This window comes from Pteropus alecto, unplaced genomic scaffold (genome assembly GCF_000325575.1).
Source record: "Pteropus alecto unplaced genomic scaffold, ASM32557v1 scaffold195, whole genome shotgun sequence".
Taxonomy (NCBI): domain Eukaryota; kingdom Metazoa; phylum Chordata; class Mammalia; order Chiroptera; family Pteropodidae; genus Pteropus; species Pteropus alecto.
In genome coordinates this window covers 10879246-10906815 of record NW_006438073.1, presented here as the reverse complement: position 1 = coordinate 10906815, position 27570 = coordinate 10879246, and the positions used below count along the sequence as shown (strand labels likewise).

Below are 27570 nucleotides of genomic sequence, written 5' to 3'. Positions count from 1 at the left end.
GAACTGCTGGTGGGTCAGCACCAGGCCTTCCAACCTTATCGGGAACTTCACGTCGCAGCTCCCCACCATGTTCTGAATCTTGAAGTCCAAGAACTTGGCTGGGAAACCCAACTTCTGCACAACCCTGGCATACTTTCTGGCTGCTAGTCGGGACTGCTCTTCGCTGGGGAAAGGAAAAAGTGAGATACTTCATACTCAAAGCCAGCTAAATTAGTCATTCAGATGAATAAGTCATTAACAGTCCAAGTTTGGAAAGTTACTTAAAAAAAGGATAAATATCACACCCCTTCCCAATAAGAGAAAAGATCAGCAGACATGAACTATTTCATTGAAAAGTCTTCCTGTGTCCTTGGCAGAAAACTGAAAGCCTACTCAAATGATCACCTTTTCAATTCAAATTACTGATGCCCTAGATTTTACAGATGTAGAGTATACTAGCATTATTCTGTTTTAGCCCATAAATTCCTACTGAGATGAAAACTAACAGGCTTCATTTTGATAGGAAGATACTGATGAGATTTGAACTTAAAGAACACACAGACTAATTCTATCCCCTTTCACGCCAAGTCTCTCTCTGTCCATTCCAGCGACTATTTGTTGGTTACAACTGTGACTGAGCAAAGAAGGACTGATGCAAAAAAGCGGAAAAGATATAAAACCATCAAACAAGAGACTCTGAAGTGCAAGGGTTAAGAATGCAGTACTTTCTTTTAAAAGGAAAATAAATTTATTTATGGTTTCTTATCTTGAACAAATCACGACCTAAACAGATAGGCATCATTCAGTCTGCAGGAACTGCTGTGGACGAAGAAGGCTGGGGGCTACAAGAAAAGCCTGTCTGGGGAAGAAATGGACATCTCGCATTGTCGATAAACCAGGAGTTTTGGTGTCCCAGCTGGAGGAGAACAGGCGAACAGAGCCCTAAATGCAGCCATGTGGAAGCACGGACAGACCCACATCTTGCCTTCTGAAAACCCTGAGACCAGAGCCAGGGTGTCCACCCCAACACCCTTCCCTTCATTGAAAGACACGTTCAAAGGTCAAAATAAGCAGCCCCTCTATGTGTTAACATCGCCCAGTGCATTTCGATCATCTTGTATTTTTAAAAGTTCTATTCACTTCATTTGTAAAAGCTTCGTGGAGTTATGTTACCAACCTTCCCCTCACGTGTTAGACAGGGTTACACTAGCCAGGGCCCCGAACGCTAACCTCGGACAGGCTCACTCCAAGCAGACGCGGATCCAGGCAGGGCGCCTGCTGAGAAGGTGCATTCCTCCAGACCTGCATACCTCATGCACTGCTCGATGATGGGCGGCAGGCATCTGTGACCGCACGTGGGGCTGCCACACTGCCAGAACCCACGAGGCCCCACACTCCCAAAGCATCAGCTCTAAAGTTCTGTGACTCACAACCACTTTTTTTCCAATGAGGGGTGAATCTGTGCTATGCATAAAGTTTCTGGCATAAAGGGACCCTTCTTAACAGTTTCGATGTCACATACTATCAAGTCCACATAAAATGCACCTGAATGGCATGGATTAAGCAATGGCGCGTCCAAAATTCATGCCTGATTTTAGCAAAATGAAACCACTGATGTCTAAAGTGATCAGAACCGACCATTTCAATAAGATTTAATTTAAGTTTCACCCTAACAACCGCAACACGAGTCGCACACCAGGAGGACGGACTGTTCACACCCACCTCTTGGCGCCCGTGCACACCATCTTCCCAGAACTGAAGATTAGGGCTGTGGTCCGGGGCTCTCTAATTCTCATGATCACAGCAGCAAACCGCTGAAACGGTCAGAGACAATCGTTAGTGAGGTCGCGCCAGACTGCCGATGTCTTAGAACTAGCCAACAACAAAGAACGTCCCAGTAGTAAGAAGGACCTGGTATATACAGAGCTATCAACATGTCTGCCCTGTGCCCCGCTTCTCACGGAGCATGCAAGCCTTCACACGGGGAGCGGAGCAAGCATGTGGCAACTGAGTGAGCTGGGCCAAGATCTGTGTGTCCTTTCACACATTCCAACAAGATAAGCAGTGCCTGCAAAATTTTTTTTCTTTAATCACATCCTTAATAAACACCAGCACCTCTGTTTCTACCTTATATTTGCTGCTGCCCATGACAAGCTTCTATAACTATACATTTTGTTGGTTAACCTTTGCCACCTCCAGAGGGACTTAATATACCAGATTACAAATTTCCACTCTACTTTTAGAAACAATATTAATGTATAACATGACACAAACTTTTTGACTTAGGAACCTTTAAAAGTAACTTATTGTACTATTACAATTTGAAATACATTAAAATTGCTCAGACCTTGGGATTATATTCAGCATTTCGGGCACGAAGTGCAATGGTCTTTAGGTCAAGTTTACAACCAAGATTCACTGTGGATACAATATTTCTGCAAGAAATTTGAAAAGAAAACATTATTTAACTTTTACAGATGCAGTGTTAAATATTTATCTAGAAATCTGGTTCTTTCAGATTTCAGTTCAATTTTAACTTGATTTTTTTAATTAGACATTTAATAAATTGTTGACATTTATTAAGCATTTAACAAGTACCACATGCCATGGTGGGCGTTTTACATAAATCATGACTGAAGACTTAAAATGCACTGTGAGGCAGTACTATTTTCAGATTGGGCGACTTGCTTAGGACACACAGGCTCCTAAGCGCTGCAGTCCATCCCCCTCCAGGGCTTCAGCCCTTCGCTTAGTCCAGAGCCCCGAATTTCCACCCATCACTCCCACTCCTAAAGCCGCTGTTGATAAAGGAAAGAGGCAGGCATGACTCTCTCGGTCCTCTCGAAATGAGTACCTTTTGGAAGAACAAGAATTCAATACCTTTGACAAAGGAAAAATTCTGCTTTTTTCTTCTGATTAACCCTCAGAAAATCAAGAAAACCAGACAGAACCATTTATTATCCAGGCCCAACAGACCCCCGCCCCCCGCCTTTTTTTTTTCAGTATTCTTACATCATTTCATGAATAACTTAAAAAAAGAAAGTATAGTGGAAAACAAATTTTTTAGAACCTTTAATAAAAATTTCAACAAAGCAAACCGAAGTTTCCATTCTGTATTGTCCTGCTCGTGAAAGTGGACAATGCCCACAGGCCATCAGGTCTGGACATGGACCGTCGCTGCCCTGCGAGTACTGACCCCGGACGGCAAATGCGTCTCGAGCTGGCCGCAGCTCACTGCTGCTTCTGGTTCTTTCTTGCACGGTCAACATGCAACACTTCTGGAAACTTGGTGGCTCACGATCTGGTTGTCAAGAGGATGGCTGCCTTCTTTAATACACAGCCACAAGGCCACTTAGGACGACTGACTCAGTGCTTTCATCTCTACACCCTCTGTCCTTCTAATCGACTTCACATGCTCGCCTGTCTGTAACATCTGCTTGCTTATGAACTGAATCAAGTAAATTTTGGTCCACCAAATCTGGTGTCACAAATTTAGTCGTATAATCGTTAAATGCGTTCTTCTCTTTCTAAACAATTGTGTGAAAATACACATAACATAAAATGTACCATTTTAACCAACTTCAAGTGCACATTTCAGCACTATTCAACACACGCGCACTGTTGCGCAACCGTCACTGCCACCCACGCCCGAAACTACTTCACCTTGTAAAAGTGAAACTCTAGTCCCGACTGCCCCTCCCCAGCCCCTGGCCCCAGCACTCTGCTTTGTCTCTGATCCCACCACTCTACGTGCCTCATGTGAGTGGACTCACACAGCACTTGTGTCTCTGAAACTGGCTACTTCACTTTGCGTAATGTCCTCAAGTCCACTCATGTCGTAGCATACTGCAGAACTTCCTTTTTACAGCTAAATAATATTCCACTGTAGGGCTATATCATCACCCACCACCACCCTATCCTGTTACATATAAGACCCGCTTCATCTAGGGAGAAAAATCCGTTTAGAGCAAGAACAGCCATCCTCAACTGTGTGAAGGACACAGCCCCTCAAGGATTTCTGTGCAGCCTCTTAATAACCAATGAAGGGGAACCAGGCCACTATGGACTATACTAACTCTGTGCCTGAGTAAGACATCTTCCCGAAGCCCCAAACATCACCGGGGGGAAGACCAGGGTGTGACCTACAAACCAGCTACAGGGAAATGTCTATGACAACAGCAACGAATACAAACTGGACTTCATTGGTTCAAGCACATAAACACAAGCTACCGAACTTCTAAAGGGTAGGAGAGCTTTTTACTGAGGGTCCTGACTCACTAAGATAGCTGTGACAGATGGAGCAAGCTTTGACGCACGCACCCTAGAAAAATCGGCCCTCAGCTCCCAGGGCACAGCACCAAGGGCCCCTGGGCGAGGCAGAGGACAGACCCAAGTACTCACTGCAGCTGTGGCACAATCCCAGAGCTCTCCGAGGCTGGTGTGGCAGGCGTGATGGGAGTCATGGGGGTCACAGGGGAGGGGTACAGGGGTGTGGTACCCGGCAAAGGGGCAGTGGTGAGCGTCTGTGAGTGGAAGAGCTGCGGTGTCTGGCCCGAAGCCCCCGGTGTCGCCTGCTGGGCTGTTGACTGCTGGACAGCTGCCGTCACTGATGTCACGGCTGCCTGCTGCTGCTGCTGCTGCTGCTGCTGCTGCTGCTGTTGCTGTTGCTGCTGCTGCTGCTGCTGCTGCTGCTGCCTTTGCTGCTCCTCCAAAATAGACAGACTATTGGTGTTCTGAATGGGCTGCGGCGTCAGGCCCGTGCCATAAGGCATCATCGGACTGAAGATGGGGATCCCGGGAGTCATGGCGCCCTGCGGAAGGTCAGGGGAACACAGGTTAGGCTGGCTGATGCCGAGTGTTCACAGGACTCGCCTGGTAAAAGAACAAGTGAGAAGTGCAAAGAGAGACACCTTCCGAGCATAAACGGGATTCCTAAGCATTAGTAGGGAGGAACTTGCTGTTCTCATGCACATCCCTTTCTTCTTTCCCGTAAGTAGTAAGTAAGAGCTTAGGGTCTGAAACTGGGCCTGGATATGAGATCCAACTCTGCTACTTATGACATCTGAGAGCCTGAGAAAGTTGCTTGACCATTCAGGCACATCTGGGGGGTAATAATGTTCTAAGATTGTTATAAGGAATAAGTAAGACATGCAGAGTGACCATATGCCGTTTTTAAAACTATTATCCTAGCATACCATCTGGGTAGTGCCCTGTTTCACTCTCAAAGTATCTGTCTCAGCTTGGATGAAAAATTATGTTTACCCTAAAGATACCCGCTTTAAAGCATCCAACACGATGACAGACACACAGAAAACACTGTGGTGTTGGCAATGATAATGACAACTAATCAACGAGGCTGATCATTTGCTCTCCCAAAAGTTGAACTCAACAAAATCCAATGCATTTATCAGAATAATATCGATTTACTTTTCTACAATGCTTCTAAACTCTTCCAGACATGGTCGCGTTTGTTGATTTCTCTGAGCCTTACAGCGGCCCTTCAGGAGAGGGAAAGCAGATGCTCCCTTCCCCACATTAAGGACGAGAACGCTGACACCAAGAATAAAAGACTTCCTGTTAGCAGATCAGCCAAGACCACAAGTATGTGCCCCCCTCCCCCCGCCGACCCCCAGCCCAAGCCTCCAACACCCCCCCCCCCACGGGGTCCGTGAAGCTCGCAGAGTTCATCTGTGCGAACCTCTTACAATCACACCCAACACTGCTGCATGGAGGGTCCGGTTTTCCAACGGGGCAAGACCTAAAAAAGAGCCACAACCTTTCCTACTTCCACCACTTTATTTGGCAGAAAGTATAAACCAGAAACATCTCAGATATTTGTGTTAAACTGTTTCACCAACATAGTGGCAGAAAGAACATGACAAGAGGAGCAAATCCATACCAGAGCCCTAAGTGCGGGCATTATTCTAGGGCATCTACCACTTACTCCACTGAATACACTGGCTGGAAAAAAACGCAGGCCGCACTAGTTTAAAAAGACTAAGGTTTTGAAAGGTGTGCCTTCTTTTACACCATATATGAAAATGAACTCAAAATTGATCACAGACACACATGTAAAAGCCCAACGTCTGAGGAGAAATACCTAAGGCTTTAGGTAGGCAAAGATTTCTTAGACGGGACACAAAAGCACTAACCATGAAGTAAAACTGATAAACAGACTTCAGAAAAAATTAAGGACCCAGAGCACAGTTACCCGCTTGTCTGCAGTTTTGCATTCTACGGCTTCAGTTACCCATGGCCAACCACGGGCCGAAAATAGTAAATGGAAAATTCCAGGAATAAACAATTCTGCAGTTACATTGTGCGCAGCTCTGCGTGGCGTGATGAACTCTCACGCCCCGCTCCAGCCCACACGGGATGCGAATCATCCCTTTGTCCAGGGATTCACACTGTCAGGCAGCACAATGAGATATTTTGAGAGATCACACTCACCTAATTTTTATTACAGTGTATTGTTATAATTGTTCTATTTTATTATTAGTTGTTGTTAATCTTTTACTGTGCCTAATTTAAAAATTAAACTTTATCATAGGTGTGCGCATATAGGAAATAGCACAGTACCTTTGGGGTTCGGTACTATCTGTGGTTACAGGCACCCCTGGGGGTCCTGGATGTGTTTCCCTGTGGAGACGGGGACTGCTGTACATAACGACCAGTAAAAACTCAATAAAATATGAATAAGCCAATAAAAAATGGGCAGATGTGAAGAACATTTTACAAATGAGAATACATCGATGGCCAATAAGCACTTGACAAGATGCTTAAGATCATAAGTCGTCGGGAAAATGCAAGTTAAAACTACACGCACTGCTAAGTAACCATTAGAGTAGCTAAAAGTGAAAACTCTCAGAGTGAGTAAGGGTGTGGAGCAGCTGGAGCTCTCACGCGCTGCCGGGGAGCCCGAGAATACACCCGCGCAAAGTCAAACAGACACTCACCGTAAGACCTAGCAACCCCACTCCTACGTATTCCCCCAAGAGAAATGCAGACACGGCGCACGCAAAGCCTGCACACAAACGATTACAGCACCTCCAGTCACAGCAACCCCAATGTGGAATCACCCTAATGTCGACAACTGGAGGGTGGGCTGAAAAGTGTGGTGCATCCACACAATGGAGCACAACGTGGCTATGAGAAGGAACTGCAGATGTCCGAAGGTTATGTTGGGCAAAAAAGACAGACACGAAAAAGCACCTACTGATTATTACTCCATCTGTATGAAATCCCAGACCAGGCAAAACTATCCTTAGCCCTGGAAAGCGGGATCGGCAGCTGCCTGGGGCTGGGGGAGCAACTGCAAAGGGGCAGGAAGGGTTTTTTGGGTAACTGAAATGTTCGCTTATATAGGGGTATATAATTATCAAAACGTACACTTAAATGGGTGTTTTCATTGTTTGTGAATTATACTTCAACAGAGGTTATTTAAAACTTTAGAAAGCAAATATGTTATTTGGAACCTTCAACATAAAAACAAAACTAGAAAATAATTTTGTGAGAGTCACTTTCAAAATCAAAGACCCTATAATTACTTGAAACACTTTTATGAGTGTTTATCAAGATAATAAGTTTTTACAAACACATATTTTTACCTTCCAAGTAATCTCCCCAAATTAATCACTATCATGCCTATTCAAAGCCTTATAGGCCTTCTCAACAAAATAAGGGAGGCTTAAAAAATACGAATCTATTTCAACAGTGGATTGCGTTCCCTCCCTTCTCCTTCACACTGTCTCTAACAGCGCAGACTGTTTACCTGAGGCGACGCCAGGCCCTGAGCGTAAGGTGGCAGGCTGCTGTTCTGATCCATGATGTTCACGCTCTTCTAGGCGAACCAGAACCCTCTGGACTGGAATTCACCTCAGCGTTCAGTCTCCTCCTACAGCATCCCCAGCACACACTCCTTAGCGACGTCCTCAACTCTCTCCGTTATCTTCAGGCACGCCAAGAAACAGGGATGCTGCTTTGGAAATGGTTTAAAGTTTAATGTAAGGATACAAGTAAACTGTGCAATCATTTAAACCAGTTTCATGGTTACACAAACCTCCCCCCAAAATAAACAATGAAGCTATTTCAGAATACACTTTTTGCCTATAATAGTGAAATCTTATTCCTTCTGTTTCCTGTGACTGCATGCAAAATTGCCAACAGAAAAATTGTTTTGTTACCTGTTTAAATACTCATAGTCACAGTGTTCAAAATAAAGGTGTCATAATCAGCACCGAAAACTTTTGGAGAAAAATATCTGGAGAAAACAAATTCCTAAGCAAATTGTCATACCTGAGTAGAAATATTTGTTAAGCACTGTATACACTGCACTATTAGATCAAGTTTAGGTTCTGAAATATTCCAATCAGTTTTCTATCCTCAATGTCTTGGGTGTTAAGTTCAAGAAATATTTAACTGGGTCCAATACACTTTAGTATGATAATTTATTGAGCTGCTACTTTAATAAAACACTGTGATAGCTGTACAGGCACAAAAACAAATAGAACACCACATTTTTATAAATGTAATAACTTTACCTCTTTAAAATGCATAAATATAAAGTGTGCCTGTATCTGGTTTTCCCTAAATTACTATCACTGGCTAAACATGTGAAGTTACTTTTAGACAAAAGAACCAAGCAACTGCTGAAAGACCTTTTGTTCAGTTTAGTTTGAACGGATCCCTAACTTGCTCAGGGCTGCTGTGAGAACTAATTGAAAGAAATAGGATTAACTAACACATCACAAACTGCATCTAGCTATCATATAGAAGCAAGGATAAACGTGTGCTATTATTAAATTTCGATTTAATATCTAATAAGGTATTCACATAGACTAACATAGCTCTTACAGGTCTTAGCTACGTTAAAAGTCAAAAACCCACATGCACTTCAAGCATGTGCTGATTCAGAGCAAACACTCAGATGTTTCCTGAAGGAATCTGACAGTCACTTTGATAAGACAAAGGACCCCAAACACTATATAGCCTACATACTCATTACTGAAAAACAGACCAAAAGTAAAAATTTTCAGAAAATGTCAGAGATACACAAAAAATTATACTTTTTTGACACTCTTATCCTTTAACAATAGAACTACTGCAAATATAAAAACGAAGAGGATGTAGTCCTTTGCCTTCCAACGTCGCGGGGGAACGGACAGCAGGACAGGTGCGTGTGGGCCTGTCCTGCCCCGGGCCCCGCCCGGCGCCCCGCACCCCACGCCCGCACGACGGGAAGGAGACCGCTGGAGAGCGGCCGGTACCGGCCGGGGCGGCGGCGGCTCGGGCGGGAGGACGGTTCCGCGCGCGGCCTGCGCGTCCACTCTGCGCCTCCCCCCGCCATCGGCCCGGGGCCTGCAGCGGGGGTCGCCCCTGCACCGCCCTCGGAGAAGAGCAGACGCGAAAAGGGCTGTTACCTTGAGCCGCTGCAGAGAACGTTATCCGTCCGCGAAAACGAAGTTAAGCCGCCGGCGAGCCAGGCGCCCGCCACGGCGACCCTTCCCGACCCTACTGAACTACCGGCGCGCGTTTATAATGTCACTTCCGCCAGTTCGGCCCTGGGCTTCAGTGAGCCGTCCGCGCCGGAGCGGCGGCCATGGGCGGTGTGGGCGCTCCGGCACTTCCTGCGTTTCCTTGGAGAATCGGTTGGAGGGTGGGAGGGGCGGGGCCCGTAGAGACTTCCGGGGCGTGGCCTCCTGGCCAGAGCATTTTCTAATTACTCGTTGCTGGCGGTAGGCGAGGCATTGGTTTTTAAATGTTGACTTTCTAGGCGGGCTGTCTGTGGGACCTCCTGCTAACCACCAGGCTCTTGGCCTCAGTTTCTCATCTTGTAGAATGGACTGGTAACAGACCTAGCCCTCTAAGGGTATTGCGAGATGGTTTAAGGAAATGCGTTAACAGTGCCTGGCACCTGGTAAGCACTATGCGTGCTAACTACTCTCGAACACATAGAAAGAAGAAAAACACAGCCTGGTTTACAGATTCAATTGTATTTTAATTCTGTTAACACCATCTTATGGTCTCTTTTCACATTTGTCCCGGAGACTTTTCGTAGTTGTTTCTTTGCTTCCTGATGCTTGTTTGGGCTCCAGAGTACCTTCGTGTCTCCTATTGTTCATTTAGACAAAATCATATATCGTACTTGTAGGGGAGGAGAATTATTCCTCTACCCTTTAGATTCTTTTGGCTGGTCTATCATTAAATTGACGTAAGACAGATTAACAGGAGATAAATTTTGCTGTGTGCTACATATGGGAGTCCCACAAAATCAATAAGAGGCTCCCTGAGATGAGGATAGGGGTCTGGGGCTTCAAAGAGAAGGAAGATAGGAAGAGCAAATGTTTGGTAAACAAATGTTTGCCATGTCACGGAGAGACACAGAGAGGACTTTGAACAAACAGGCCCTGCCAGGCTTCCCCAGCCCAGCACAGCTGGCTCATACTCTGCAGCTCTCTCTGGTGATAGCTCTCTTCCTGGACCAGGCCCTCTATCTAAATTCTTTTAGGTAGTTAAGGGAGGAGTAAAACGTTTTTCCTGAGTCTCTTGGGCCCCTCAAAATAATCCTCATGCCAAAGTGGCACATGCTGGGGAGACTTGTTCGGAACCCCTTCGTACTGCTTGTTATTTTGCTTCCTTTGTATTTTAATATAATCAGGTTTTGAGCCCCTTAAAGACAGGAAATGTTATATACATTTCTTATATCCAGGACAGTACCTGAATAAGTACAATACTTCTCTGTCAATAACCATCAAAGAAAATCCTTTGTTTTATCCTTTTTGTTTGTTTGCAGCAAAACATGGGAAAGGTTTTAAACAAGTACTTTCAAAAATCTTTCCTAGTTTCAGAATCGTATGTATATATCAGGTAGTCCATAATATATTATCCAATTGCTTGCATACTTCTTAAATATAACATTTTAAAAATTGTAAAATTTTATGAATTGAAAATTAATATCCAGAAGTGAACACGTACAAATTAACAGATAGTTATAAATCAAGAATCCGAGTATTGCCAGCACCAGAACCCCAGTCCTCAGCCAAGCAAGTTCTTGCTATTCACTGTGTACTCCTAAGGTAATATTCTTTTGGTCAACGTTATAAGACTCATCCTTATGGCTGACATCGGTTAATTTTCTTTGCTGTGATATATCCTTCAATTAGTTTATCCATTCTGCCCTTTATGGTCTCATTTGGCTCAATTCGGTTTGCGGCTATTAGGAACAATGCTATTAGGAACATTCGTGCACATGTCTTCTGGCTAGAGTGCATACCAAGGAGTTGAATTGCTGGGACCTAAGGTGTGTACAGCTTGAACTTTGCTAGGTGATGCCAGCTCCTTTTCCAAATATGCCTGTACCAAGTGACAGTCCAAAAGAAGATTTGACTTTCCGTTGCGCCATAGTTTTGCCAGTTTTTTTGTATGGTCAGGCTTTAAAATTTTTGCCCATCAGCAGTGAATTCGAATGTTTTCTTAGGAAAGAAAGCCTTAACATCCCTGTAAGCTTCTCGTAATAGGGAGGGCCCGGCTACTCGAGGCCAGGCTGCGGCGCGGACCCCCAGGAGCCGGGTACTTGTGCCAGCCGGAGCGGCCCGAGGGAGCGCCGCAGAGCAGCCGGAAGTGTCGCGACTTCCGGTCGGGGCCGCCATCTCGCCGTGAGACAGCAGGAGCGGGTGCCGCGGGATGTTGTCCTCCTCAGCCGCGTACGCCGGCCCGGGCAGAGACCCGGCGATGGAGCCTCACAGCGCCGCGGGTCCTGTGCAGCTGCGCTTTTCGCCCTACGCCTTCAACGGAGGGTGAGACCCAGATTGCGCCGCGCCCCCCACCCCACGCGTCCCTGCTCAAGCTCTCGGGGTCGCCCCGCAGCCCCCCGTCTCCGTGGGTGGCTCGCGTTATTCTTTCCCCTCCGGCCGGTCTCCGGGGTCTTGCTGTGGACGGTCAGGTGTGCATAGCCCGCTCGCTCTCTGCTACAGTGAAACAGCAGATAGAAACTGAAACCGGGCCGCTGCTCGGGAAGAGCTTTGCGCTCAGACCTAGTCTTTGCTTACGGTCGACATGTTTCTCAGGCCAACAGGCGAGGGGGCAAATTTAGCATCTGAAGTTAAAAAGTTAGGATTGATCGGTCATGTTCTTAGGTGCATAGTTGTGTTTGTAGCTAAAAGATCTGATCGAACAACTTAATCGTTTCTTGTGGTTTTAAATAGAAAGAATTAGTAGGCCACGCTTATTTTCATAGATTAGTACTTTAGCTTAAGTTCAAGGAAAAACTACTCAGAAGAGGGCCTTTTGAAATGTTCTTGCATATTACATTTAAGTTGTCTTCTTTTTTAGTTACCAGCTTTATCTTCAGTGATACTTTGAGAATGCACTAAAAGAAGCGGGATTATAGAAATATGCTTTATTTAGGACTCTTAACAAAGAGATGTAAATTGAAGCGATAGTTATAGTTTACCAACCAAACTTTGTACATTAAAGCATACACACACAATTCGAACAAACAGATGGTTAAGATAACCAGGTTACTTAATCAAGCCTTATGGAGTTGACATTTTAATGCAGGTTTTTGGATTGGGTTGGAAAAAGGATGGAAAGTTTGATTTTAGCCTTGTCTCTGCCTCTAAAGCGCGATACGGCCCTTGGGTATTCTCGACTTCTTAAATAGAGATTTTATCTTTTTTATTTATAGTTTGGAGGATAATCAAGCATTTTGTAAATTGCAAGACGTTATCTTTTTTAATCGTCATGATAACTGAATGTTAGATGGTATTAACCCTATTTTTACAAATGAACCTGGGGCTCTTTTGTGGCAAGATCAGGTCTCAGGTAACTCCAGAGCCTAGGTTCTCAGTGATTGCAGCGAACTGCCTCATATGTATGCCACAGCGATCATAGCCAACACTTACTGGAGGACCAGTATGTTTCAGGCACTAGTGTAAGGGCTTTACAGTTACTCACTCATTTAATCTCGTAACAGCCTCATAAGGCAGCTACTACTATTATCTCCAATCTACGTATGAGGACATTGAGGCCTTAAGAAATTAAGCAGCTCACTCGCAGTCTCATACCTGCTAAGTGGGAGAGTCAAAATCGGACTGGGACAGGCTGCCTTTGGAATTCATGCCCTAGGCCTCCATAGCTAACTTCCATCAAGAGCCACGCAGCCACAAGGCAAAAAGGCTGTTTTTCATTTATTCATTTTACGACAGGTATATGGGTGTCTGCTGAGTGCTAGATATCATCTAAGTGCTTGGATATAGAAATGAAAACCACTAAGCTCCTCTTATGAGCTTGAATACCTTCTGTGTTGTGGTACCACTGTTCACACTTGATATCCATGGGCAGGGCAGGGCAGGGCCTTTGGAATATTGGCACCTCGTACAAAGTAGGAATTTAATCTTTTGATAATGATGATAATTCAGTAGCTCTTGTGCAAACTGCCTGCTAAGGAGCCTTTGCTCTGGTGTAGGTTTGTGTTTTTTGGTGCCCTTATATTTTTCCAGATAACTTTTAGCCAAGGGATCTTTTCCCCCGACCCTTCCTTTTCTGTCTGAACCCTGCTCTTGCTCACGTCCAGTGGGCGTTATGCCAACATGGGCAGACCTTATTTTATTGTACATCATTGTGCTTCACAGATTGAAGGTTTGTGGCAGCCCTGCATCGGAGCAGGTCTGTGGCTGCCATTTTTCCAACAGACTCAGATGACGGTTAGCATTTATTAGCAATAAAACATTTTTACATTAAGTTATGTAAATGTTTTGGACATGATGCTATTGCATACTTACCACAGGGCGGTGTAAATGTAACTGCGATATGCATTGGGAAACCAAAAACTGTGCGACTTGCTTTATGTATTGCAATACTTGCTTTATGGTGGTGGCCTGGGACCAAACCCACATACCTCTGGGGTTGCCTGTGTATGCTGTGGAGCAGTCTTCTGCTGGGAGAGACTTTGTTACCACAAAGAAGAATTCACTAATTTTTTGTCTTCCTTTTTTCCTCAGTACTGTCTTGGCAATTGCTGGAGAAGATTTTTCAATTGTTGCTTCTGATACTCGATTGAGTGAAGGGTTTTCAATTCACACCCGGGACAGCCCCAAATGTTATAAATTGTAAGTAAGTGTTTCTAAGGACACATTTCCCAGTGCCTTGTGATAATTTATTAAAGCTGCACAAGATTTAACTATGAACAATGTGTTTCATGAGTTTTTAGATTGCCTGTTTGGAGCTTAGCTTGCATTTTTGTTAGGAAATAGTGCACCTATGCTACCTAAAATGTAACTTTTACCATTTGAAAGTAGTTATTGTTGTAAATAAAATCTTAAAACATAACTTTATTGATACCATCTTGTGTAGAGTCCGGCTCATCCTTGTAATGTTTTACTTGAGCGTGTACATTGCTGAAGTGAATACCTATTCTTTTTTTTCTTTTTATGACATGCTTTAAGTGTAGAGGCAAATACAGCATTAACAACTTCCTGTGTCCCTATCACCTATCTTTACCTCTAGATTGCACGTACAGTTGCAGCTGCTTATATTCCCCTAATTCCATGCCCTTTGGGGCCAACCTGGAGCCAAGCCTGCCTCTTTCCCACCTGCTTGAGACTCTACATTTACTTTTTGACAAGATTGGCTTAACTTTCTTTATAGATTGATACATAGATTTAGGAACAAATTTTTGAGACATCATTTATCTTGTATAGAGGTACCAAAATTTAATCTGGTGGACATTTAGGGTTTTTATTTATTTTGTTTTGGAGAGCCATTAAAATAACATGTATACTTATATAAGTATCCTTATGCCTAGAGCATATCTTTGCAAACTTATGTGACTGTATTCACAGGATGGATTTTAGCCATTGAATTATTGAGTGAAAGTGATGTGCATTAACATACTAAATACCACCAAATGGTCCTTCTAAAAAGTTAGATCAAAGTATACTCTCTCCCAGGGTCTGAGAGTACCTACCTTCTACAAGCTCACCAGCATTAGGCATCGTTAGCCTGCATAATTGGCTGAAATTGTCTCTTGTTTAGATTTGGATTTCTGAGTGACGTAGAGGCTCTTTTCATATGTTTGTGGTAACTTGTGTCTCTTTTTATATGATGTTCTTATGTTTTACTTATCCTTCCATTGTCAGGTTTTTTTTTTTATTGAGGTATAATTAACATATAACATTAGTTTCAGGTACACAATATGATTCCATATTTGTATATATTGCAAAATAATCACCACAGTATATCTAGTTAATACCTGTCACCATTGCATAGTTACAAAAAAATTTTTTCTTGAGAATTTTTAAGATCTGCTCTCTTAGCAACTTTTGAATATGCAATCCAGTGTCATGAACTACAGTCACCATGCCCCTGTTACACCCGTGATCCATTGCGCTGTTAATGTTTCTCATATTCCCAGGAGCCCTTTGTAGACAAAGAAAATTCAAATTAGGCTTTTGGTCATATGTACTACAAATATATTTTCTTAGTTTTTTTTTTTTTTTAAGCATCATCTGTATTTTTATCTACAGAAATTTAATTTTTATGTAGTCAAATTTATGAAACTTTTCTGAGTGGACATTGGGTTGTATCAGCTACCCTCGACCCAAGGTTATAAAAAATTCATGCATGTTTTCTTTAGTCATAATTTTATAGTTTCATTTTTCAAAGTTGCCCAAGACACACTTTGCCTTATTATCTAACTAACTTTTTATAGGACAGACAAAACAGTCATTGGATGCAGTGGTTTTCATGGAGATTGTCTTACCCTGACAAAGATTATTGAAGCAAGACTAAAGGTAGGTGCCTTTTACGTGTTTACACTATTGAACATTAATAACAATTCATTAGATTCTTTTAAGCATACAGCGTGACTCCTGCTCAGAATAGCTATGGAACTAACCTAGCCGAGAAATGAAACGGTACTGTGAGTGCAGCGTCATTAGAGTAGCCTAGTGTAAAACTGCAGCCCCTCCCACGTGTCATCTCTCTGCACTGGAAAAGGTTCTCTATGCTTTTCAAGGTGGCCGGGGAGGGGTTCTTTTGAAGAAACTCTTCCCTAAAAGCAGAACTAATCACTTCCTGTGGAGAAGGCCAGCTTTTGAGACAGGAGCATAGTTTGGAATGCCATCAGCTGGCATGCTTTCCACTGGACGCACTGCACTCTTGGTGGAAAGGACGCGTACACGGGAACAGGAGCGGAAGTCAGGAGTTAGCCAAGCACACCCTAAAGCGTGTTGGCCAAACAGCATCACAGGCCTTAGTTGTAGCCAGCTGAGGAAGAAGACAATGGGATTGATGTGGGGAGGAGAGAGGAAAGGGGAACTTTTAGGAAGAAGTGAGAGAATAAGACAGACTAACCTGTTTTACACTTCTTAAGGGTCTGACACTGTTCAAGATGGGGAGGCATGAAGAACAAAGGGATACTGAGTCTGGATAAAAGCAGGGTCTGGGTTTTGTTAAGCGTATCTGCTTCCAGTAGTTTCAAGGAGGATAGGGTAGGAGTGATTTGGACTGGATTAGAAAGGATTTTATCTGTTGACAATAACCAGTAAATACACACTCATCCTAGTTTGCAGTCGGCCTTTGTCAGTACTCAGAAATGTAGATTTGTTTCTCAAAAAAATGTAGCCTAGTGCAATTTTCATATCTGTCGATGATATTTACAGTATCAAAAATACTGTATATCCTTCATTTTCTAACTTAATTTTGTAGGCTATCTGTCATCACTTTTAAGTAGTAAAGCCATGTGGCACATGGAATGTTAGCAGGAGTGAGCAGCTCTGTTTGGCCTACCTGAGATTGTCACTCAGTGATGACGGGCGATGTCTCAGTCGCTGGAGTGCGGCATGCATTTATTCAGCTGACACGTGCTTTCTGCATGTGTAGAAATAATTTCATTCAGTATTTATCAGTTGTTGATACTTGTTTAAAACTTTTACTTACCTTGAAAGGTACAGGAACTTACATTTGTTGACATGTATATGACTTCTCATGCATATTTTATAAATGGAACTTGGAGGACAAAAACAAACATGATATGGAGAACTGTTGTTAAAATGAAACACAGAACAATGATTTCAACTTAAAGCACAACTCTTCTGGAAATTTCTCTTTGATAAATGAATGGTGAGGTGAATAAATGGTGCTTAGTTTTGAAATGAAATGAATTTTTTTTATAACTTTCGCCTTAAAAAAAATTCTGGACACCAATTTATCCATACTCGTAGCTCATTTTTCTTCTTCGGTAATTTTAATATCACTATGATTTTGCAGTATTTAGGTTTCTCTTTAGAGATATTTGCCATATGGCTGACAAATTGATGAACTCAAATTCATTCTGTTTGCAATTTTTGTAGAATGAGTTAGGGTTCCCAGTGGTGGCATAAATCAAGGATTGGAAATCACTGTAAATTCCTGGGTTGCTGCTATGTTTTCCACTGCAGATGCTCTAGAGAGCAAAGCCACTGCCCTGCCCTAGGGTCGCCCAGAGTAAGATTGCTGCCCTGTGTCTCTGTTCACGTGCTCTGCAGAGGGAGGGACTTACCACCCGGGACTGGTCGGGGCCGGCAAACCTTATCTGTATAAATGACTCAAATAGTAAATATTTTCAGCTTTTATCGGCCGTTTAGTCTGTGACAGCTACTTGACTCTGCTGTTGAAAGGCAAAAGCAAGATGTGGACAATATGCAATGAATAAAAGAGACTATATTCCAACAAGACTTCATTTACAGAAACAGATGGTGGCTGGGTTTGGCCCATAGGCTACAGTTTGCTGACCCTGGTCTAGGTGCAGAGCGGAGAGCCGGGCTGAAACCTCTTCCGTAGGTCCCCTCGTACGCCCGTTTGTGTGCGTTTGTTCTGCAGTCTACAGGATGACGTGGGAAAGTTTCTACACACGAGCACAGACTTAGCGTTCTTTCCCTTAGAAACGTCTGTAGCCTTCCCAACGATAGGATATGATCAGATGTTACTTTATCTTAGTTACATTGTGGGCTCTGATCATGAAAGAGACAGGTCTCCTCTCCTCTTCCACCGAGGCGTGCGTCTGTTTTCACTTTGCTCTTCGTTGTTCTAGTCCGTAACGTGTTCTGCCTCTCCATGCCTGTCATTTCTGTTACGACTGCAGATGTACAAGCACTCCAATAACAAGGCCATGACAACCGGCGCCATTGCCGCGATGCTGTCCACCATCCTCTACTCTCGGCGCTTCTTCCCGTACTACGTGTACAACATCATCGGGGGGCTTGACGAGGAAGGTAGGTCCCTCCTTTCTGGGAAGCAAAGGTGGTGGCACTTCTTAGATGCGTGTGTTTCCACTTAGAGTCGAAAAGAGCCATAAAGTCCATCTCGCCCAACAGTTGCATTTTCTGATAATTAAATCAATGAACAGACTGAAGCTAAAAAGGAGATCAGCGATGATCCAAAGACACGCAGCACGTGGCGTGTGAAAGGCCTACCAGTGAACGGCGGGCCGTCGGTTATTACGGTGTTCTCAGGGTCGTGAGTTCAGTAGTAGGTAATTAGCATTTTAAAATTACAAAAATCTGGCCTGGAGAAGCTTTACCTAAGTAAGAACAGTTTTTTAACAAATATGACGTCAAAAAGTTTTTAAAAAGTGATGTCTTAGAAGACATGCATGCATTTCTACTGGTGTTTTCTGAGCATTTTTGAAACCTCTTTGATTTCCTGTCAGAGTTAGACCACTAAGGAAATCCGTCTTGTTACTTGACATCTCTGTCCTGTTTTTGTGTTACTGGGGCACCGATGCTCTTCACATCTGATTCGTGTTGACTTCTGGTTGCTTCCTAAAACCGGTCTCCCAGGACAGCTCTGTGCCACCATGTAGAGATAGTCCTTTGTGAAAAGAAGTTACGGAAGGGTCTGGGTGAGGGCGCTGTCACTGAAGTAAGCCTGTCTACTGAGAGGGAACCTTCTGGGTGGGAAGTCAGGCTCCTCTCAGCTCCTTCTTTGGTTTTTGCACCCTTTTCTGTCCCACGGGCTTTTTCTTTGCTGTCCTTCTCTCTCAGCTGCTACCCCCATGTATGGCTTCTGGGAGCGTTCCGATCTTTCACCTCCCATGGTGTAGATGTAGACAAATTAGGTTGACACCATTTCTTTCAAGACTTTTAACCTTACTTGAAAACTAAGAAAATGTAAGGCACAGAAATGGTTAATAGGTATTAGCTTCTAGCCACAGATTAGCTTTCCTACCCCAGCACGGCGCTTCTGGTGCTTCCTGACTTAAATCATGGCTGACTTGAATGTCAGATAAGTCAAGTCAGTTTTAGCAACATTAGTAACAGCTGCCATTGCGTTGCAGCAGGCCGGACCAGGCCCTTTGAGTTTGAGAGTCAGGGAGGCTGATTTGGGAAAGCGCGCGTCTGCTGGCCGGCGGGGCTGGGCTTTGAGTTTCGATCTGTTTGACTTCAAGCTCTGTTCTTCGATTTCCTGTGACAGTGTTCTTCGTGTTGGTGGCGGTCTTGGGCATTTCTGACCGTCTTTTTCCAACCTTTCGTGGTTTGCTTCGATTGCTCTTTAAATTAATGTCTATTCGTTAGCGCGGCTCATGTGTGGGAAAGGTCCTCTGCATAGAACTATTCCTGCCCCGCGCCGTCGTCAGCTCCCTCAGTGGTCTCCGTGTTCTTGGTCCGCTCCCTCGCGCTGGCGACGTGCATCTCCCTGCAGATTTCTGGAGAAAGAGGTCAGGTCAGCCTTTTTGAGACCTTGCTTTCAGGATCTTTTTTGAACCCTGGTGTTCCGAAGTTCCTTGTCTTGGGGTCCTTTCTCATTTATCACGTCCTCTTCCTCCACCTTCTCCACAGCCAGCCTTCGTCTATTCGGTGTCGTCCTATCCTCGTTAGATCTTTTGTCCTTCCTTTGACGTTTTCTTGCGCTCCGTGCTTCGTCAGATTGCTTTTTCCATTTTGGCTGATTTCGGCCTGTCTTCCACGTTGGAGGGTTCCTTCAAATTTCTGTTGATTTTTTAGCTGTCCGTTCATATTGAGAGCGAGACTCCCAGGTCTGACTGAAAAAGGTCTGCATTGGCATGGCACGTCAGCTTTCCATTTAATGCTTCCGTTTTCGTTCCTGCCCTTTACCGTGTCCACCCCAAGTCCAGGGCCTCTGCTGATGTCTTGAAGAGACTTCTGTTCCCTGTTTTCCTGGGTGGAGGCGGGTACTTGGAGAGCAGTTCACCCTAGGGATACCGTCAGGACACTGGGTGGTCAGCAGCTGCTTCTGCTCTGACCTCGGTGCCTTTAACTCTCCAGTACTATCACGTTGTCTTAAAAAATTTTCCCCCAAATTAATTATGGCTTCAGTTTTCCTGTAGTGAAAACAGTAATGCTTGTCGAAGTTTCAAATAGTTCTAGAAGACACAAAGATGAAAGTGGTCATCATCTCAAACTCTGTTCCTCGAGAAAATTGCTGTTAGGCTGACCGCTCGGAAACCCGCTCCTTTGCAATACCTTGGTATTTATGCCAGCTTGTGCACGGCATGGATAGGACGTAGTGTGTCATTTTCCTGTCACTATATGTTGGCTATATTGTCACAGAAATAGTTCTATGCTAGTGAATAAAAAATGCCTCATACTTCCATGCCTGACACATCTAGGGTGCAGTTGCACCCCAGTCCTTTAAAGGCATTTAGGTTGTTTCGAGGTTCCTTACTATAAACAATATGGTAAATGCCCTTATACGTACAATTTTGTTCATTTCTTGAATCATGCTGATCGCCCTGGAAAAAACTCCTAGCATTTGAGTTGCTGAGTCAGAGACTCCATACCTTGCGTTTCGATGCTGTTGCTGGCCGGCCCTTGGGAAGGCTGTACTGGCACCTCTCACCCCAGCAGCAGGGCCACGAGTCCCTGGGGCACAGCTCTACCAGCGTCCGCACTTATGCGTTTCAGAGGTCTTTGCCCCAGAAGTATTTTATCTTTTTTATGTATGTGTTGTGTTTGTTGGAGTTGGGCATCTTTTCGTGCTTGTTGACCTTTTCTTCTTTGGAGACTGACCTACGTGTTACCTTTGCTCATTGCTTTATTTGCAGCTTAGCCTTTTTCTTACTGATTTGGAGGAACACCATCCAGCTGTGCCAACCTCTGCACTGTGTGTGGTCGATGCCTGCCGGGAATGTTCTTCGTCTCGTACATTGTGGGGTGTCTAGCTACACAGAAGTTTGAATTACATAGTCAAATCTGTCAGTCTCTTATGGCCTTGAGTGTCCTGCTCTGTGAGAAAGGCCTCCCCTGTTTAAAGCTCACCTGTATTTGTCTCCAGGACTTAACCTGATTTTATTTCATTTTTTACATTGAAATTGTTATGGTTTGGGTGGGGGGGCATTATTTGAACCGGGGAAAGCAATTTATATCCACAGTCGAGATTCGCGCCGTTCTGTGCTGACGGTGCAGCCCCCTTTGCTCTCCAAGGGGACCTTTGGAGCTCTGGTCTTGGGGATGGTCCACTGCTTCTTTCCTCAAATCACTTGTGTGTGTTTTTCTGAGATTTACGCTGCAGTAAAGCTTTCGGGCCTCATTTTGGTTGTGGCCTGTCAGCATCACGAGGGACACACTGTTCTTGGGGCTTAATACTGCTATCCTTTCTTTGTGTGCTGAAATTAGGGTGCTGCCCACCGTGATCTCATCTCTTGTCCCAAGCTTGCCTCCGGCAACAACGGTTCCCCAGGTTCGCTGGGTGACCACAGCGGCGGCCTTCTCAGCAGAGAATTCTGTCTGCATAATTCCGCAATGGGAAAAAAAAAAAACATGACTAATGGTGGCATTTGTCTTTGGGTGGCAAGAAGATTGTCCCTATCGTCTCTGGGATGATCACTGGCGAGCTCCAGTTCGGGTACAGCATGCTGTGAAAATGAGTTACGTCACTTTAAGTCATATGTCGGAGATGGTCCATGACTTCTCATACGCAGGACACAGCCGCTTTTAAAAGCCCTTTTAAAAAATCACAGTGAGGTGTATTTTGTGACACACTTAACATGCAAAGTGATTCTTTTCCTGCGCCCAGTCCCACAAAAATAATGAACTAGTTTGCTGTTTATCTGTCCATACTTTTTTGGTGCTTACACAGATGTGTATACTATTTTTTTATGCTTTCAAACAATAACAGGAGTGTATCATTCATATCACAGAGCTCTTCGTTTCACATTGTCCTGTGGACAGGTCCCCAGTCCTGGCTCCCTCCTAGGCTGTACATCACTGTGTAGACATACCATTTTCGGTGTGTGGATTTGAGGTTCCCTAAAGGTGTTTGCTCTTTGAAGAGATACAGATGTGATCTTGTCCACGCTGCTTTGCGTGTTTATACGGGCGGACCTCAGAGAAACTGCGGTTTTGCTCCCATACCACCTCAGTAAAGCGAGTATCGCAGAAAAACAAGTCACAATCTTTGCTGGCGGAGGGTCTTGCCTTCCAGTTGTGAAAAAACGCAGCAGCTGCGAAGCGCAGTGAAGCGAGGTCCACCCTGTGCTACGAGTGACATTCTTGCTGGGGCCTCGGGTGTGCACTTGTACGTTGGCGGGTGCTGCCACCAGGTTGCTCTTCAGAAAAGGCATGAGGGCGGTGCCTTAGCAGAGACCAGGAGCCCCGACCGTCCGCTCCCAGTTCCCTAACCCTCGTGCTAGGATGGGGGGGTGGGGCTCAGACCCTCATTTGCTTATAAAAAAAAGTCACGCTGCTTAACCCGGGTGGTACAAAGCAGGTGGTTATGTTTTAGGCAAAACTAACCTTGTGCATCGTGTTTGTGTTTTTCTGGAATTTCTCCTTTATTAAATCGGTTTTCTATGGCGCCGATGCTCTAGAGTGCGCTTACTACCAGTTTAAAGGTGCGCGGTACGTTTCCCCCGTGACAGCTCATGTGTAGCACCTGGGGGTCTCGGGTCTGCACCAGCAGAGCACGCGTTCATTTACCAGGATTGTTTCAGTTGGAGTTCGGTACAGAACTTAGGGCGGGACCATTAACCACTGTGCCCGTGAAACCACATTCCCGGGTGGTGATTGGTGACATTAGCATGGAGAGAGTGAAATCTGGTGGCAGACACTGTGGTGGAGACGAGAGTGGGCGGGCAGGTCTCTGAGGGGAGCAGAGGGGCACATTGCCTGCTGAGTGTCGCCACCCGTCGGTGGATGTGCTGCTTCCCGAAGTTTAGCTGAAATCTTAGCTGCGTGGGCAGTCCGCTGTGTATCTCGCTTTGACCAGGGTCATGTTTGCCGCGGTTCTGGGTGGTGGTCGGGATGCACCCTCACGGAGACTGTTTCCTCTTTAAGGGAAGGGAGCCGTGTACAGCTTTGACCCGGTGGGGTCCTACCAGAGAGACTCCTTCAAGGCCGGGGGCTCTGCAAGCGCCATGCTGCAGCCCCTGCTCGACAACCAGGTAAGGACACTGCGGGCCGTGGTGACACCCCTCCCCTGCCTGAGCTCTCCTCGCTGGCTCATGAGAACAGGGACGGAGGGCTCTCTGGTAAATCGTGGCGGGTCTGTATGGGGCCCCCGCCGGCCTGTCTCCTGCTGTGACTTTGGCTCCCTCCTGCACCTCCGACTTCGAAGTCCCCAGTGCTGGCAGCGGTCAGTCCTCTTGCCATCTCCACCCGAGGATCATGAAAACACCTTCCGCCCATACGCACTGTTTCTCTGTCACCTAATTTCGTATTCTAACTTCCAAGTGCGTTTTCATTTGTCATCTTTTCCATTTCTGCTGGCCGAATTCAGACCTGCGTGGCAGCTGGCCTGGATGACGGACTTTCTGTCCTGACATCCCTTCTGCCTCCCAGTTTGCTCCCCTCATTGCTCCTCTTTGCTTCTTTGAAGCATGTTACACACAGTTGCTCGTGCACCTCATCCCCCGTCACTCCTCACGAAGTGCTGCGTCTGGAATGTCACCACCCTGTCCCTCCGGGCTGTCCTCCAGCGCACCCCCAGGCTGCTGCCCTTCTTGCTGAAGCCTCCTCCCTCCCGTGGGTTTGGCCATGGCTGCCTGGGCCTCTGCCGGCCTTTCCTTCCCAGTTCAGCACATTCTCCTCACGGCTCCCCCTTACGTCGCTTCACCTGTCCAGGTCCTGCGCTGTCTCGTGAATGGTTGTTGAGGGGTGTTTTAAAGTTGTGTGATGTATTCGTTCTGAATTCCCAGACGTGTCAGGGCACAGGGGACCTGGACCTCCACGTGCTGTCCGGGCTCCTCACCCATGTCTCCTGTCCCACCAGGTCGGCTTTAAGAACATGCAGAACGTAGAGCACATCCCGCTGTCTTTGGACAGAGCCATGCGGCTTGTGAAGGACGTCTTCATCTCTGCTGCCGAGCGGGATGTGTACACCGGGGATGCGCTCAAGGTCTGCATTGTGACCAAGGAGGGCATCAGGGAAGAGACCATTCCCCTCAGGAAGGACTGACCTGTGTGCTGTCGAACAGATGCGTCTTATTAAAAATAAATCCTGAAATACTTGTTTTCTTAGAACTTGTGTCCTCTCAGCAGGACAGATCTGGGAAGTGGAATTTCTTTTTCTTTTCATTTTTTTTCATTCTTCCCATACTTTTCTGTTTTCCAGAACTATTTTTATATTTTAAGGATGAAAAAAATAAACAGGTCATGTCAGTTTTTCCTTTGATTTATGAGCAAGAAATTTAGCTGGACAAGTTGACTTTTTGATCAGTGCCATCATCTTATGATGGTCAGCTTGTCCTCTAAAGGGGATGCTTTGGGGTTTATTCAGCCCACTCAGCTTGCTGGAAGGGTGGGTACCTTTACACTGCCTGGTTTTACCTTTAAATCATCTTGGTTTTATTAAGACATTAATGGATGTAAGTAGAATATCTTAAGGTTTCTCATTCGTGGGATCCTGAAAGCAGTATGGACTGGCCGTTTTGGAAACATCTTCAAATCAACCAGAATTGAAGAAAAATATGAAAGCAAATAGCCCTTTTAGTGGGCTTTAGCCAGAAATCAGGATGATTTTTCCAAACACTTTAGGAATGTTAACATCGAGACCTGAGTTTTGGTAGAGCTAAAGCAGTGTTTGTTTCAGAACTGTGAAATACATTTCAGTCCATCGTATGTGATGTTGGAACAGTTTTCTTGACGTCGAATATGTTTGTGCAGCACAGCCCGGGCTACGATTTTCCTTGTGGCCTAACGACAGTGAGGCTTTACTTTTTGACCCTTGTGAAGAATTTAATCACGGTTCTTAAACCCCTCGTAGATACATACTGTCACGGGCACTAGGGACACAACGGCAAGATCGTACCTGTATTTTTCTTACTGTCACAAGTGAAAACTATACTGTCCCATTCAAAACACACGTTTCTCGTCTTTATTAATTCTTGGGTTCTCTAGAGAAACAGAGCCAGTAGAGTTTGTAGAGACAGATTTATTACGAGGGATTGGCTCATGTGACTAGGCTGAGTCGCGCCGTGATCTGCCCTCTGCAGGCCTAAGGCTGCGGAGGCGCCGGTGTAGTCCACTTCAACTGTGAGGGCCCGACAATCAGGATGACAGGTGGGAGGGCCGCTGGCCCAGCTCAGATTCCCCTCCACTTGGGTCCCAGCTGGCCCCCGCGTACCAGGTTTGGCCCCACTCTTGTTGGGTAGGGCAGCCGAGTCACGTGAGTTTCACCTAGAAACCCTCACAGACACCCGGAAATAACATTCAGCCAACTGACTGGGCCCTGTGTGATCTAGTCAACTTGGCTTACAATTAACTGTCATAATTACATAAGCCAGGTATAATTATTTGTTTCAAAAGATGTTTTGTTGATAAGGGGGTTCTATTTTTCATTATATAAATTTGTGTGTAGAATTTTCTATAAAGGTCTTACCTTTTAAGGCTTCTAGGGAATTTCTGTAAATTCTCTCCACTTCAGGTATGCATTGTTTTAACCTAGGCTTGTGTTTGAAGACTAGTTGTCACCATCTCATCTAGAATGTCCTGGCATGTGGACCTTCTAGTGCTAAGTATGACTCCAGTTATTTGGGCGGCTTTTCTAGATCATGCAACCACAATCCCTCACCTGAGAAAGGCAGCCTTTCAGCACTTCGATGGATGAGAGGTAGAGTTTGCCTTTACAGGTAGCTAGGCTTTAAGGTTCGCTTAGAAAGCTGCCATCATGCGTCACACCAGCTAAAGTGTCTTACGAATGCCACTGTATGTCCCAGCTCTCACAGATGGCTCTGCCTGGGCACAAAGGGCAGCAGGGTCTGTGTGGCTTGTATGTCTTCTGGGTGGCTCAGGTGTCTCGGTTCCCTGTTAGAAACTTTGAGTTGAGCCATTCATAGGGTTGACGCCTCCTGCCCACGGGGCCCAGGTGCCTAAGAGCCTTCCAAGGAGAGGCCCCTGGAAAAGCTGCCTGAGTCAGACCGGGCTGCACAGGTGCAGCTTCTCCTGGACGCTGGTGCCAGGGAATGGCGTGTGGGGCAGAGCAGTGTCCTCTGGGAGTCTGGCCTCAAGATAGCCTGGCCGACCTGAGCTTCACCTCAGAGCCACCGCGAGGCTGTCATCCTCACTCTGCGGAAGGCCTTTGTTAACCTGTCTCTATTTTGTGTCTGCGCCACCGCTGGGAGCATGAATTCTATTATTCTCGAGGCATATTGTTCTTTCTCGCTGTCCTAAAACTTGAACTATCTTTAAGTTTCAAGGTGTTCCCCTTCCTCTGACCTGGGATTGTTTAGAATGTGACAAGTCACATCAACTTGTGAATGTGCCATGGGAAGGTCCATCCACATCAGCATGTCGCTTTATTGTCACTGTCACCTTCAGCCGGTACATTGTAGGGGACTTCGATGTCGTCCAAGTTGTAACAGTTTCTGGGAAGAAACTATGTTGCTTTCCGAGGAGAGTCCATCTCAGAGAACTGTCTGGGAGTGGAAGAGCTGTTTTCCCCGCTTTCCTCCATGACTGTGTTCCTACGTAAACTTTTGCAGGAGAAGGGCCCACTCCGGTGTGGCAAATGGCCTGGCTGGGTCACGGCCACGCAGCCGTGACAAGGGACGGCCAGGAGGTGGAACTAAGCAAGACCAGGCCAAGGCCAGGGGGCGAGGCTGGCGGGAGGAGCTCCTGCACGTGGACAGGGTATCGGGCTGGAGTGGGGCCCGGGCAGTGTTTGGGGAAATCTAGGGAGAATTAGGCGTTAACATAAACAAGACCCAGGAACCCAGGAGACTTTCCCATGTCTGCAGGATGGCCGCGCTGGTCGCCTGGGCCGTGGCCCTCAGGCTTGCTGGTCACCCCTCACGCCGTAGCCAGGGTGTGCAAGTGAGCCGTGTGGATGTGCCAAGCTCCACCTGGGCCCCGCGGTCCTGGGCACCTGCCTCCTCTTCGCGCACTGCTGGCGGCACCAAGCTGTGCTCATTGCCCAAGGGAACTCGCAGAGTTGGGGTCGTGGGCTCGGGGGGCCAACCTGTCACTTACCAACCCTGTGGCCTCATGTGAAACCACAGCACCCTCACCTGTGACACAAGGTGACATGAGCACGCCCTCACCGTGAGTGAACAAGCCAACGTGAGTAAGCACATGGCCCAGGCCCGACGCAGTGTGTCCGCAGTGCCTCAGGTGCTGTCCCCACTCTTGGAGGGGCCTCACCGGCCCCCACCCCACC

The 27570-nt window shown here is 45.8% G+C and overlaps 2 protein-coding genes across 2 annotated transcripts in view; one reads left to right on the top strand and one right to left on the bottom strand.

Annotated features, from left to right (window-relative positions):
* TBP (TATA-box binding protein) overlaps positions 1-9603 on the bottom strand; it is a 12438-nt gene extending 2835 nt beyond the window's left edge. The window contains exons 1-6 of the mRNA XM_006915056.3: positions 9399-9603; positions 7751-7954; positions 4381-4790; positions 2327-2414; positions 1702-1793; positions 2-163 (exon numbers count right to left, since the gene is read on the bottom strand). Coding sequence (XP_006915118.1) covers positions 2-163; positions 1702-1793; positions 2327-2414; positions 4381-4790; positions 7751-7804 — 806 coding nt within the window. The 5' untranslated portion in view covers positions 7805-7954; positions 9399-9603. The remainder of the gene's footprint in view (position 1; positions 164-1701; positions 1794-2326; positions 2415-4380; positions 4791-7750; positions 7955-9398) is intronic.
* Positions 9604-11599: 1996 nt separating this feature from the next.
* On the top strand, positions 11600-25274 carry PSMB1 (proteasome subunit beta 1). Its single transcript, XM_006915055.3, has 6 exons — positions 11600-11774; positions 13980-14087; positions 15689-15770; positions 18101-18230; positions 23253-23359; positions 24187-25274. The coding sequence occupies exons 1-6, from the start codon at positions 11662-11664 to the stop codon at positions 24370-24372; spliced, it is 726 nt and encodes a 241-aa protein (XP_006915117.1). The 5' UTR covers positions 11600-11661; the 3' UTR covers positions 24373-25274.
* Positions 25275-27570: the final 2296 nt, after the last annotated feature.

What these genes read in the sequence shown, in the direction of transcription:
- PSMB1 (XM_006915055.3), top strand. Translation starts at nt 11,662, where the DNA reads ATGTTGTCCTCCTCAGCCGCGTACGCCGGCCCGGGCAGAGACCCGGCG. An exon ending in CGGGGGGCTTGACGAGGAAG is followed by an intron (nt 18,231 to 23,252) that starts GTAGGTCCCTCC and finishes TTCCTCTTTAAG; the next exon opens with GGAAGGGAGCCGTGTACAGC. An exon ending in AGCCCCTGCTCGACAACCAG is followed by an intron (nt 23,360 to 24,186) that starts GTAAGGACACTG and finishes CTGTCCCACCAG; the next exon opens with GTCGGCTTTAAGAACATGCA.